Source organism: Bombus terrestris, chromosome 11 (assembly GCF_910591885.1).
Source record: "Bombus terrestris chromosome 11, iyBomTerr1.2, whole genome shotgun sequence".
Classification (NCBI taxonomy): domain Eukaryota; kingdom Metazoa; phylum Arthropoda; class Insecta; order Hymenoptera; family Apidae; genus Bombus; species Bombus terrestris.
The window spans coordinates 16,428,210-16,442,474 of record NC_063279.1 but is presented as its reverse complement, the minus strand read 5'-3'; the positions used below and the strand labels follow the sequence as shown (position 1 = coordinate 16,442,474).

Sequence of the window (14,265 nt, the reverse complement as noted above, 5' to 3'; positions counted from 1 at the left end):
TTTTTAAATATATTGTTCCAAATATTATGGTAAATGTAAATATCTATGATATTAGGGAATACAGTAGCTACAAAAGGTACATACCCTTATTCTCCAATGAAGCATTTTTTTTCTTGGATTCTACATACATTCCATTGCCATAGTATCAAATTACTCGAAGATGGTATTCCGCTGGGGATAACCATCCACGTGTTATTTAGCAATCAAGTTAGAAAAATTTACCAAATGTCCGGCTGGACAAATTGTAAAGTACAAATTAAATAATAAAAAAAAATTGTATCAAATTTTTACATATTTAAAATTTATACATATGAGAATACTACTAAATGATAAAAAGTTGATAGTAAGTTGGACCTAATTAATTCGTATATAAATGCAAGAATAAATGTAATGGTACAAATACTTTTTGTGGCCATTGTACGAATATATTAGGTCATTCCATAAGCTCGTGCCGTTTTTCGAGCGGTTATATATGTTAAGATTGTTTACATACCTTTCAGCTTCATGAAAAAATGTAATCCCCCTCTCGTTGTACAACTTCTTCCCATTTTTCATTATTCCGTCTCGATAAAAGTTCTCTTGTTTTTCTTTAAAATATGAAATGTATACACAAAGGTCGGCATGAACTTATGGGATGACCTAATAATAATAGAAACAGTAATACACTTAAAGAACAATGATTTTGTATTAAATTTGGCTTCTGCACCAGAGATAAATATTTTAATCTACATAGTATAATATATATTATATTTAATATAATAAATCGTTACAAACTACAATGTTTTCCATATTTATCAATAACAATAAAGGAAAATAGTATCATTTTCAATTTTTTATACAAAATAACATGGCTATTCTGTACAGTGCCTCTTACTTACATTATCTTTTCATACATAGTGTAAAAAAGGTGTTTTGTGCCAAGGTTATAACATAATAACTTTTCACTATATTATAAATCATGATATTAACAGTTCTAAAGCTTGCTTTTACGTAGTTTAAAAGTAGCTGCTAAACACAAATGATCACTTCCAACTGCAAAATTAGGTATTGTAGGTAAAGTGTTGCATCTCGTGGCTGTGGGTAAATCATATATCTCAAGAAGTTCCAGATCGCTATAAAAAATATAATCAACAGTGATCCATTTGCCCTGATTTGTCGTAGCTTCTTGTTCTCCGTGACAATTTTGATGTTTGTATACACTATTAAAATGGAAAGGATGAGTTAAGGTGCCAGAACAGAAATTAACACGATAATCATGTGCAATTTCTATTGTTTGAAAATCAGTTGTATCTGCTTTCACTTCGCAAAGGTTTGATGAATTATTTTCTGAAGTATCTACATCGTGATGTTCGCTATTTTCCAGCTGCAACAGATTAAATATTCAATTTATCTTCTTACTTTGTAAATTACGCATATAACTCGAATAGAAACAATACACGGTCATATTTCAAAACTCTTAATACGATATATATACAGGGTGTAAAAAAATTATTTGTCACAGCTTTGGCATGTAAGTCTATATCTTTAGATTCCATTGGTGTAGATCTGTTAAGAGAAGTGACGACAAAGTCGACCTTGATCTTAAATTTCGAGGTCAAATTCTCTTTAATATCTTTCTTAAAAAATAAAAAAATAAATAAATTACAAAATAAAGACAACAAACTACCTAAACCTTCTGACCAGCATCCTGTATAAAAACAAAAATACTATAAAATTGAGAAGAAAGCACCTGTATGATTTAATAACTCAAATGCAAATATAGTGCTCCATATCTATGGTACTTACGTACATATAAAAATAAGGATGCTAATTAAAGAACTAGCGTCTACTTAAACATTAGCATCCCAATTTCATACCAAGCTGGATGGATCAACCTAACCATAACCTAACCCCAATCTAGGACTTGTAGACCGTAGACGGTTTTCCATTATACATACCTTATCGATCGTCGATATATTTTATGTGCTAAAGAATAATTCTCAGCGGCTTCACCAATAGTAGACTATGTAAGCTTTATCTACTGCGACACGTAAATATATTACATACGAATAAAATCAGTTATATATACATACAGATATTAAAATTAATAAAACTTTGATATTTTTTCCAACAGAATGGTAGAGTTATGATCATGGTTCCGTTGAGACTTTCAATCCTTGCAACGAGTATTATATGATGCAATAAAAAAACTTGACCTTAAAATTCAAGGTCAAGGTCAATTTGTTGACAGACCTGTAGCAATCCGATGGTATAGGAACATCTGCCAAAGCTATGACAAACTGCTTTTTGAATATTTAAACATTCCTGTACATTGTATATATTGTAAGTAGTTGTTCAGAAATTTATCTTCAACACCAATCCTGTTGAATTTTAAATAAAACTTTTTTGGGGTAAAATGATTTGTCCTTTGAACAATTTTTTCTTATACACATAACGGGTGGTCAGCCTTAACACGTTGGGTGCGGCGTCAGATTTTAGAGACTGACATTGTACTGTTGTAGAAAGGACTAAAACGTCACGTTCATCCTTCTATTTCCATATTGTAATTTTCTTAGTAATATATTCTCCGTGTTTCAATTTTGCATATTTCTTTTAACGAGCTTATTCTTCAATTCCGTGCTCTTATATCAATTGTCGACACATAAATGTAGGAACTTTATTAAATACATCTACACAAATCCAGTGCAATATCCGGTGAAGTATTTTGTAATATAGTCTAAATAAGGAAGCTATATGTGTATCTATGTTCGCAGCACAGTTTGAATGCTTTTATGCCATATATACAACTTTTCTGTTTTAGATATTGCCTAAATACGATTCGCACACGAAATGGGATCAACGAATCGTCAGTGCACAACATTTCTTGCGGATCGTAATATTGTTTGAAATTTTCATTTAGAGCATCAACGATATATTGAATCTTTGATAAACGATTGGATGTATCAATCGCTTCATTATTTTCAAAATGCAGCATCTTCAGGGAAATTTCGAACCGATCGAACTAATCATTATTTTTCATGGGAATGTTTGGGCAAATAAAGGTCTTTAAATCAATATAATTTCATAGATGGAAATTTGATCAGTCCCATCTGTAAAATCAATACCATAACACGCTTTATTTAATTTTTATTCGCTGGTATTCATTTATCCAAACGCTTAGAAGTCTTCGTCGACTGTGCAGCACAGATATTTGTTTATGTGTTTGTATTTTCCAACATTTTGTCTGCAGCAAAAAATTCATAAATATCCTCGATTTTAGTGCAATCCTGCACTTCCGCGGTATTTTCCTTTCTTTTTTTTTTTTTTTTGTCATTATATGCACTTATGAAAGGAATGATATTTGGTTGGTTGCCAATTAAATCAAACCATTCCACATTTTGACCATCGGACCATTGCGTATCTAACAAGTCTCTCTGATTACTTCATTTACTGAGAACGATGGTGACAATAAATTCGATTGACGTAGCTCTCTACATCAGCTCTCGACATGATAGTATTATGGACAACAAGTATTTTTTAAAATAATAAACCAACTAAAGAACTTTGTAAAACACCACCTTAAATAGAATTCGATAAAACTTAGTAAAAAAACAGGATGAAACTTCTTGCTTTCAAATTATGTCTTTACTTATTGATTTATATTGACTAGCTCGCGCTCAGCTCTTTACGCCGGCCAAACAGAAAGCATACCGACATTGATACCGCACCCAACGTGTTAATTTCCAAGATATTCACAAAAAGAACTGTGGGTTTCACTATAGCGTATTCTGCCTATAATCGGTGCCTATAAGCCTATAAAGGATATAAATGTGGTGGCTGGATAAAGTACACACAAGCCCAACCTATATAAATTACCCATAAACAAACGATAACAATTAGGTTTGAGTTAGGCGTTATTTTATCCGGTCACCATAAGGCGACTGCCAACCAAAAGCAACGCATACGTTGTTATGAACCCATAATTATAGAGAGAATTCACCGTAATGGCACAGCTTTTTGCTAATACAGTAGACTCCGCTTTAGGCCTCCGCTTTAATCGGCCACATTTCTAGTAATATGAAAAACATCGATCAGAAGAAAAATTATTGAGATACATATTCCGTCATTATTCACTTTCTTTCGACTAAATTTATTTTTTGCCACTTTTTGCATTGTTTAAGTAGTTGTTCTTTTACTAATTTTATTTTCTATTCATATTAAATTTTTGAATATTGGATTCCATACATCTGCGTTATAAAAAAACTTATACATACAATGTATGTATTACATATGTATCATACTTTCATCCATGGTATGGTCCATTGGAAGCAATGCGTACAAGGAGGAAATTGTGTTTCTTTCCTTATTACGGATTTCACCAAAAGATAATTGGCAATCGTTGGACAGTAAATTCTCAGTCAGTCAGTCCTATCGAACATTAGGGCAGCGTCTTTCAAGTGATCTCAAAAGCATTTTAAATGCTACTTCCACGCCTCTGTTTTCTTATATTTATTGCTTTAACGCGAAGTACACTACATATCGTGTTGTAAGCGTAAGCGAAATATATTGACTATTGCAATAAAATTAAAAGTATTGGAACGTTTGGATAATGATGGACAAGCAACGATTTGAATATCGGGAAGAGTGCACTGAAGAACTGGCGAAGAAACCGGAAAACGTTCCAAGACTTGTAAGATAATCGCGAAGTTCGAACGCCCGGCACGACCGCCTGTCCTTCGTCACCTTCGGCTATGAAAAAGCAGGCGTCAACACTTTAAAGGGCGCTATAAATTAGGCCCTTATCCGCGTGGCGTGCAGACCAGCGGTCTGAAAGAGATAGTGAAAGAGATAATGAAAACACGTAAGAAAAACTCTGATCTACTGCGTGGCTGTAATGCGGAGGGTACTCGTCATTCATTGTACAGTCGTCACCACGGACGAACGTAAAAGCAAAATCACGCGAGTTCATCATATTCCGAGCTCGTAGAACGTGTTGTAGGCGGAACTACCAAACTACCGCTTGGATGCATCCTACAGACTTTAGCGTAAAAATACAATCGGAAAGAATGCTGTCGAACATATGCTCAATGAAAAAAAGTAAAAATAAAATAGTTAATGATGCCTTATGGATATGGCTCGTGCAGGAATGATAAAAAGTTATTAGCGGGCCAATTTTAGAAGAAAAAACAATCCAATTGCGCAAGAAATTTACCGGTGCAACACGGTGTGCATTATTTAAGTGTTTGTGACGAAAAAATTAGCAGACCAAAACGCTGTAAATGAATTTTCAAAGAAATTTGTAGACATTATACAGAAGAAAAATCATAGCCTATTCTATCCTTATCAATCAAGCCTTTTCTTTTCCTTGATAATGCTCCCATGTATCCGAGAAATATTTTTTTTTGGTGAAATAAAGGTGATGATTTTAGGTGATTAAGTTGCTGCTACAACTTTGATGCAACCCATGCATCATGGTGTTATAATTAGCCTGAAAAATACATTATAGAAGAAAACTTCTATCACAATTGCTCGAAATAATAACCAACCAAGGAAGACGACTTATTGCCGCCCTTAAGAAAATTAATATTACAGATGTTATTATATATTGGTATCTGCTTCTGAAGAAAGCCCAGCATCGACGTTTTTAACATGATGGAAGAAATTATGACCTGATGCGAAAAAATTCGTCGAGGGAAACTAGTTGCGAAAAGAGCTATGTGTCAATGATCGAACAGATCACGATAAAAATATTGCTTTGCTCAATGATTTCAATCTTTTGGCCGGATGCGAAAATTCAGAAATAGACGATGTCGCTAAATAGCTTATAAATGATAATATTTTTGAGAATGAAATGTTAACGGATGACGAAATTATCCAAGCAATTAGATGATGGAAGACGAAGAATTAAATAATTCAGCAGTTTTGAGTGCAGATAAGAGCGAAGAAGTGAGTCATGCAGAAAGCAAGACTGCAATTGAAACTACAATGAGATATGTTGAGCAACAAGAGAATCATTTGCAATTAATATTTTTATTTTAAAAGAAGTGGCGTGATATCGCGTTAATAAACAAAATTAAATCAAAGAAACAGAAAGAAATCACCGACTTGTGCGTAAAAAATAATATTTAGTAAACATTGTTTATATATACATATGTATGTATTAGGTGTATGCAATAAACATTATTCATATACTTATACGTTACCGAACAAATTCAGAGTCTACTGTATCTCGGCAACTAAGACTGATCGCCCATCATATGTATAGGGAAAAATTGTTCAAAATGTTGATTAGTATAATATATTTCAAAATGATCGAAATCGGAGAGAAGATAGTTTTCCTGGAGCTTCACCTCCATTAACTATTTATTAATTATTAACGTACCATCACTTTGTCTGTTCCTTCTCCACGTAGTCTCTGTTTTAAGACATTAAAATGTTGACAATTATCAGTAATGCAAAGCCGGGGAGGAATAAGAGAATTCGATAGAGACCGGTAGCCAGTTCGTTCAAGATTCTTCCCTCTGCCTTGATATTCAAATACTCCCTCTACAATAAATTTGTATACTCCAGAATGGGGCTGCAAGTTGAAATCACCTGCCAGTATGATTGGAAGATATTTGGCACCCGTCCTGTTCATAAAATAACAGATTAGATATATTATATGTATGAGCGTAATTAATGTTTCCGTAATAAAACATAGTCACAGAAAATAATATTTCAATTAAATTCTCGACGAAACTGTAGAATAGCTACGTTCTTTCCGATTTCCATGATTGTTTAACATGTTATAGAAATCAACATTTTAAATAAGTTTTTCCTATATACATAACTGTCGGGCGGCTATAGTTTCCGAGATATCTGCAAAAAATTATAGATACCACTACAGTGAATTCTACCAATAATTGTGCATTCGTAACAGTGTACGCGTTAATATTGCCAGTCGCCTGTATTTTGTTTGTAGTATATAAACGAGTATAGTTTATAAACGATGTTTGGGCGAGATAAATTTTATAAAAATAATAGGTGAATGAGTAATTGATACTATTTTACGAAATAGGAGAATTAATATTCAATCATGCAACGGCGGTCAGATTGAAAAGACCAACTAATATTTAATGATAACCAACGATTGGTGATATTCATTTTTAGTTGAATTATAACAGATATTTCTTACAATTTTGCATATGCAGTTGCGCACGGAACTTCACCCATGCTCGTCCTACCCTCGTTTATATACATGAACAGAAGATAAGTGTTATGTTTTGACTAGGTCATTCTATTCAGCCGATTGCAACTAATGCAGCCGCAGCTGTTGCCACGGGTGCACAACTATAGGCAAAATTTACTGTGTGGTATCGATAAATTTTTACGAATATATCGAAAACTATAGCCGACCGACGATTACATGTATAGGAAAAAGTTGTTCAAAATTTTAAACTTTACTCAGCAAACTCAAAAATCATCGAAATCGAAGAGATCTATTTTTTCTACAGTTTCGCCAGTTTCTTCAAAAATTAAAAGACCCATACGCTGCGTTTCAGGGTACGATCATACAAACAAATCTCGACAATCATATACCAAAGCCTAGGGAAAACCGTCCGAAAATTAAATCGTGATTAGTTGTAAAAAATCAACATAGAAGATAAAAAAGTTCTCATTCTGCGCATCCGTGACATACTATAAATGTCTAAAACAGAGACAGAGATTCCCAATCATCTGTCTTTGTCTTGTAGGAATTTGGGGGACTTTGTTGACCCTTCGTGTTGATTTTTCGCAACTAGACGCAACTCAATTTTTTCAGCCAGTGTCGAGACCTGTTTATTTGATGATCGTGTTTCATGGTTACGATACGTATAGATATACCAGGATCATAGGTATACCATTGTGTTCGGCTACATAGCGCAACAGATCATACACCGAAACCGGGACACAGCAGTCCTTTATAACTGAAATTTCAAGGAATGTTCTCTTATATTTTCCAAATTTTTAAATCCGCAACTTCCAAAAAAAATTTGCAAAATAATAATTTTCAATATTATAAAATTAATGTTTCGGTGTAAGAAAATTGTATTGGGATATATTAAGCCTTCTAAGTAAAACTAAAAAGAACGCAACTCAATCCGACAAATAATTTCCGAAATAAAAATTATCTAGTGCACCTCAATTTCATAAAATTTTTTTTCTTTTTTATTTATTTCTTTATATTTACAATTTGTCCAATTTGGACATTAGGTCGAATTTTTTAGCAGTTATATTAACATGTTAGTGGCTACCCCCAGCGGGGTACCATCCTCGCGTTTAGTAGATTATATCCTTCGCGAGGTCTGCTGGGTACTTCCTTTTTAGCCTTCTGTCCATGTTTATGGTTTTGAACGTTTCAGCAGCTAGCCGATTTGGGTGTGTTGCTATTCTTGTTTTGTATTTTTCTGCGTATCTGTTAGTTGCTTCCTTGACCGTTGGGTTTCCTAGGTCCCTCCGTATGTCCTCATCTCTAACGTACCATAGTGCGTTTACTATCGTGCTAAGTATTTTAGCTTGCATTGTTTCTATTTTATTTAAATGGCTCATTGCTGCTGTCCCCCATAATGGTATTCCGTACGTCCAGATTGGTTTTATGATCGTTTTGTATAATTTTAACTTATTTTTTATGCTTAATTTGGATTTTCGACTTGTTAGCCAATACATTTGTCTTCTTGTTGTCTGTATTTTGTCTATTATTGATTTAGTATGCTGTTTCCATGTGAGTTGTGTATCTAAGCGGAGTCCTAGGTATTTGACATGCTTTGTTTATATTATGTGCGTGCCGTTCAGAAGGATATTTGGTGGTATCTGTTTTCGCAGCGTGAAAGTAATATGGTTGTATTTATTGGGGTTTGCTTTTATTTGTTTTTCTTGTAGCCACTTTTCTATTTTTGTGATATGTTCTCGTAGTAATTTGACTGCTGTTTCTGGGTTAGTGTGCCTGACTAGTATAGCTGTGTCGTCCGCGAATGTCAGTACTTTGCTATTAGTAGTTGTTGGTATGTTAGCCGTGTATAATGTGTATAGTATTGGGCCTAGGACGCTTCCTTGCGGTACCCCTGCCTTGATATCTTTAACTTCAGAGTATGTGTCATTGATTTTTATTACAAAGGTTCTGCTGCTTAGGTAAGATTTTATTAATTGGTGTATTTGCTCCGGGAATTGTTTCCTAATTGTTTGTAGTAGGCTTTCATGGTTTATTTTGTCAAATGCTTTCTCTATATCCATAAAGGGGGCTGTGCAGTATTATTATTTCGTTGATAAGCCTGTGCATTTGCTCTATCGTGGAGTATTTGTTTCTGAATTCAAATTGATGATCCGGTATTAATTTTTTTATCTCTATTATTGGTTTTATGCGATCATATATTATTTTTTCCAGTATTTTGGAAAATACTGGAAGCAGTGAGATTGGTCTGTAAGATGCAGTTTGGTGTGGGTCTTTGCCTGGTTTAGGTAACATTTTGATCTGTGCTAGTTTTCATGGTTTGGGAAAGTATTGGATTCTTAGTATCGCATTGAATATTATTGTCATTAGTCTTATCGCTTTTGGCGGAAGGTTTTTCAAGATTTTGCCATTGATTGGGTCGATTCCTGGTGCTTTGTTGTTTTTTGTTTTATCGATTATGTTTCTAATTTCTTATGTTTATGTCTTATGATTATGTTTCAAATTTCTGCTGTTGTTTTAGGTATGGTGTATTCCTTGTCAGTTGAGGTACTACTGGTTTACGCATCCTCATCCGTATGACATTTGTGGTTGCTGTTGTTGATATTATATGGCATAAATGTATTGCAAAGGTGATTGGAAAATTCTTCAGCTTGTTCTTCGTTGCTTCTTGCCCATGTGTTATCTGCTTTTCTGATTGCTGGGACTGATTTTATTGGCTTCTTTATTTTTTTCGTAGCTTTAGAACAATTGTTGCGCGGTAGATCTGCATTCACATGTTGCAATATTAATTTTTGACCATCAAATTGTTAACACAGCCGCTAAAAATCGCGTTGTCACGAAATGTCTTCTGCACGTTGAGATGTTCTATTATTCCTGCATTCTGATATATTCCGAACTAATCTGTAATTTTTCTGTTGCTTCGTAAATTCGCTATTCTCACATTAGATGAAAATATAAATGTGAACATTATGAATGAAGACAGTTAAAGAATTATCAAAACTTCAACATTATTTTTCGAAGGGGTCATTTGCCGCCCATGGTTCCTCTAAGACTTTTGTTCTTTGCCATACGTAGAGTACGTTGCAATAAAGAATAACTTTGATCTTGAAAATTATGCTGTCACGAGTCATTTTTATTTTGCGATTCGTCTATTAGAATTAAATCGGTAAATCGCTTCCGATTTCGATGATTTTAGAGTATATCGTATATTTACAAAATAATTAACAGAAATGATTTACAATGTACAGGATGTATAAAAAGTAAGTCCAAACACTATAATAGTGTAGTATCGTGGAAATATTAGGTATAAATTTTTCCTGATACTATTTATAATTTGTAATTTATTTACAATAAATTAGTTATACAGATATTAATGAAACAGAAAACGATGATCGTTTAATATGGAACTAAATGTAACAGCCTTACTCTAATTCGATCACTCTCGCAACTGGACAACGCCAACAACTCAATCTCTCAGCTACGCTAGTAACTCACGCGACTCTCCACTTCACTCCACTCTCAACAACGCTAACACTTCTCGCAACTCGACAACGCTAACAACTCTTCTCTTCGACTCCTTGATAAACTCTGACCTCTCGACTCACTCTCGCTTCTCGATCAACCGCTCAACGCTTCTCGATCAATCGCCCAATGTTTCTCGATCAACAACTCTTTAAATTCAAATCGTCCTCCTCCACTAGCGTTATTTTTTCCTCTCTCTAATCGCATCCTGTTAACGCTCCGCAAGAACTAGGTGGCTTTAGTCGCATAGGCTTTTTTCCCGATGTAAACTAATAACCGAAAGACAGACGACATTGTTTTGATCGATTTCTAATTAGGCTTTTTCCTCACGATACTACAATAGCGTGATTCTACATCTCTGTATCCCTCTGGCGAAGATTTGTAAAAAAAAGTCTATGCAAAATTGACTTTGAGCACAATTTTCAAGACCAAATTTTTTTATAGCAACACCTTGTACTTATTACGAGGAACAAAAGTCTAAAACGATTTTGGGATATATTGTAAAGCTCAACAATTTCAACTAACCAGCGCTCGGCCTTAGTTTTCGAATTCTTTGCAAAAATATCCCACCACGCGGCCTTAATTTTCAAACTGGGTTGGGTAGTAACCTACTAATACTACTAAGTAGTATTAATTCAGTCGCCGTGAGGCGGTTAGGTAACATTATTTAAATTTTAAAGAACAATTAAATAAATTCGTTGGATCTCAGTAAAGTGAAACGGTGAAATGCTGGTCGGGCGGATTAATACTACTACTTAACTCGACTCAATTTGGGTTTGTTAAATCGTTGTTGGGGTTGTTGAGAAATGGTTTCGGTTAAACTTAGCTTTAGTAGGCAAATCGCGAGGTAAAAATGACGAAACTTTTGGGGCTTTTTTTTAGACTAATGTTAACTCTAGATTCAGCACTAAAGTAGAATTTAAAGATACTTATAACTGTTTGGGACACATTTTTATGATATATCGCTTACTTACATAACCTCTTTTAACATTGATATGTTTTAAACTTTATTAAGTTTAAAAAGAAACGGTGATACTGACCAAATTACTCATTATTACCGAAATTTGAAACTTATAAGACGGAATTTCTAAAGTACGTCCACCGTACGCAGCTGCTTAAACCCGAATCACACGGGCGACATCACACCACCCATATGCGGCAATCACGTAACGACACCGCTGCGATGTACGCGTCTGATACTTGTATTTATACACATACCACGCGTTGGTATGTACATAACATACGACTGTATCGATAACATGGCCAGAAATGCTTCTATTTTCCGACAAATGAGTTTCAAATGTTACGTTGCGTTTAGCGCTCGCTCCACCATCTCGGAAGCAGTCTAAATACAAACTCGATGAAATTCAATTGTGGCGGTCGAATTAGTATCTATTAATTGTTATTAAATATCTTTATTTTAAAAATACATTTTTAGTTAATAAAAGTTAATAAAAACGTGTCCATTCTTGAAATTACTATCGACAAGATTTCAAACAAAATCTACTTGATTTTTACTTAATCTAAAAAGCTGTATAGATGTTGTATCATTCAGCAAATGGTTTCTGATTAATATATTACAATAATAACTTTCCTCGACAAAAGCACATTTCTGTTATTTGCTTTTCTTTTTTTTGTTTTAATCATCGGAAGTGCCAATAGTATTTCTTCATCTTCTTCTTCTTTTAATATCGGCACAAGTAAATTTATATTACATTCATTAAGAAAACTGATTTGGGTTTCACTACACACGACCTTTTCGTTTGACAGACAACAATATACATACTAAACGCACCGGGACTTTTTCCAAGTACGAGGCTCTTAATGTGGTCGCTAAACCTTTGAATTTAAAACCTCGAAATTTATGATTCTCATGAACGCTATTCAGACTGGCAAAAAGACTTTAAAAGAAAAAATATATGCATGTGTTTGAAATTTACAGCAATGGGTATAAAACTGATTTGTCAAAAATATCTTTGCCGAAATATAAATCGTCGTCTGATTATAAATCGTACCGCCCATTGTACAATGATCTGGAAATCTGGTAATTTGTGGTAAAAATCAAATTTCACAACTTTAATTTAAAAGCATTTCTTTTCTTTTTTTTTTTTATGAATTTACAATCCTCTAAAGCTTCGAAATTCAGACACTTCTCCTTTGATATGATTACGTTATTAAATATAAAGTTATGAAGATCAAATAATGAAATTTTAAATGAAACTAATTATTTTAATTACTTATTATGCAACCAAAATAGAACCGATATTATAGAATCAAAATATAGGTTTTGCAATTTAATCATAAAAAATTAACTGTTATTAAGTTTTATTAATGGTTATTAAGAAAATAATTTCGTTCTAGCGTGCACCTATGTAAAAATTGATTCTTTTTCTTACATCTTTTTAAGGAATTTAACTATACCTCAACTCCACAAATTAACTAGAATACTAGTATAATAGAAACATATTTTTAAAATAATATTTAATAATAATTAATTGTTATTAAAAAAATGTAAACGTTTTTATTAATCTTCATTCATTTTTATCAAATAAGAATATATTTTTTAAATAAACATATTTAATAAAAATTAACTTGTCCACGGACTTTCGGTTTGATTCGGGACGAGGGTAACTCGCGGACGAAAAGCTCTGTGGAAAAAGTGAAGTATGAAGGGAAAAAGGAGAAGGAAGCACAAAGTGACACGAAGAAGAGAAAATAAAGGGTGAGCATACGAGGGGAAAGTGAAAAAAGAGCGAAAAGAAGCCAGGAACGAGAAAGAGATAGAAATTAGAAAAACTAGAGGAGAAGAGGTTAGGAAGTCAGAAGCGCGGCAAACAAAGTAAGGTAGGGCAACAAACAGAGGAAGACCAAGGAACATGGGTAAAGCGGGAGATAAGGCAGATTTCAAAGACAGATTTCGAAGAAGATTGGATAAATACAGCTTGTCAGAAAAAGAGACACCAACCAGGAAGAAAGTAATGGAGGTAATGATGGAAAAATTGAGAAAATGGAAAGAGGGCTCGAGGCAATGATAACGGAAATAAAAGAGATATTCGAAAAGCAAGTGTAGGAGATGAAGAAAGAAATAAAAGAGGAAAGGGAAAGAAGTGAAAGAGAGAGAGAGAGAGAGAGCCAGAGAGACAGAAGAGTGGGAAAGGGAGAAGAAAGATCTATTGGGCAGAATCAGAAGAATCGAGGAGGAGAAGGACAGAGCAGAGAGAGAGAAAAGAAGAAAGAACATAGTAATAAAAGGAGTAGATTGGAAAGAAGGAAACAATGAAGGAACAGTAAAGGAGTTCATAAGAGAAAAAATGAAAATAGGGGCAGAAATAGAAAGAACACATATGATAAGGGTGGGGAACAAAAACACAATAATAGTGGCGACGATGAAATCAATGGAGGAAAAAATAAGAATAATGAAGGAGAAAAGAAAACTGGAAAAGGGAATATACATAGATGACGATCTGACAAGAGAAGAAAGGGAGATACAGCAACGAATAAGAAGAATAGCCAGAGTAAGAAGGGAAGAGGGCGAATGCGTAAAGATTGGATATAAGAAACTAAAAATAGAAAATAGA

General features: G+C 33.8%; 1 protein-coding gene across 1 annotated transcript in view; it reads right to left on the bottom strand.

Annotated features, from left to right (window-relative positions):
- Nucleotides 1-730: 730 nt before the first annotated feature.
- The window catches only part of LOC100642857 (protein angel), a 31,758-nt gene continuing 18,223 nt past the window's right edge, over nucleotides 731-14,265 (bottom strand). Inside the window, exons 5-6 of the mRNA XM_012314131.3 lie at nucleotides 6,362-6,608; nucleotides 731-1,363 (exon numbers count right to left, since the gene is read on the bottom strand). Of these exons, the coding sequence (XP_012169521.1) occupies nucleotides 974-1,363; nucleotides 6,362-6,608 (637 nt within the window). The 3' untranslated portion in view covers nucleotides 731-973. The remainder of the gene's footprint in view (nucleotides 1,364-6,361; nucleotides 6,609-14,265) is intronic.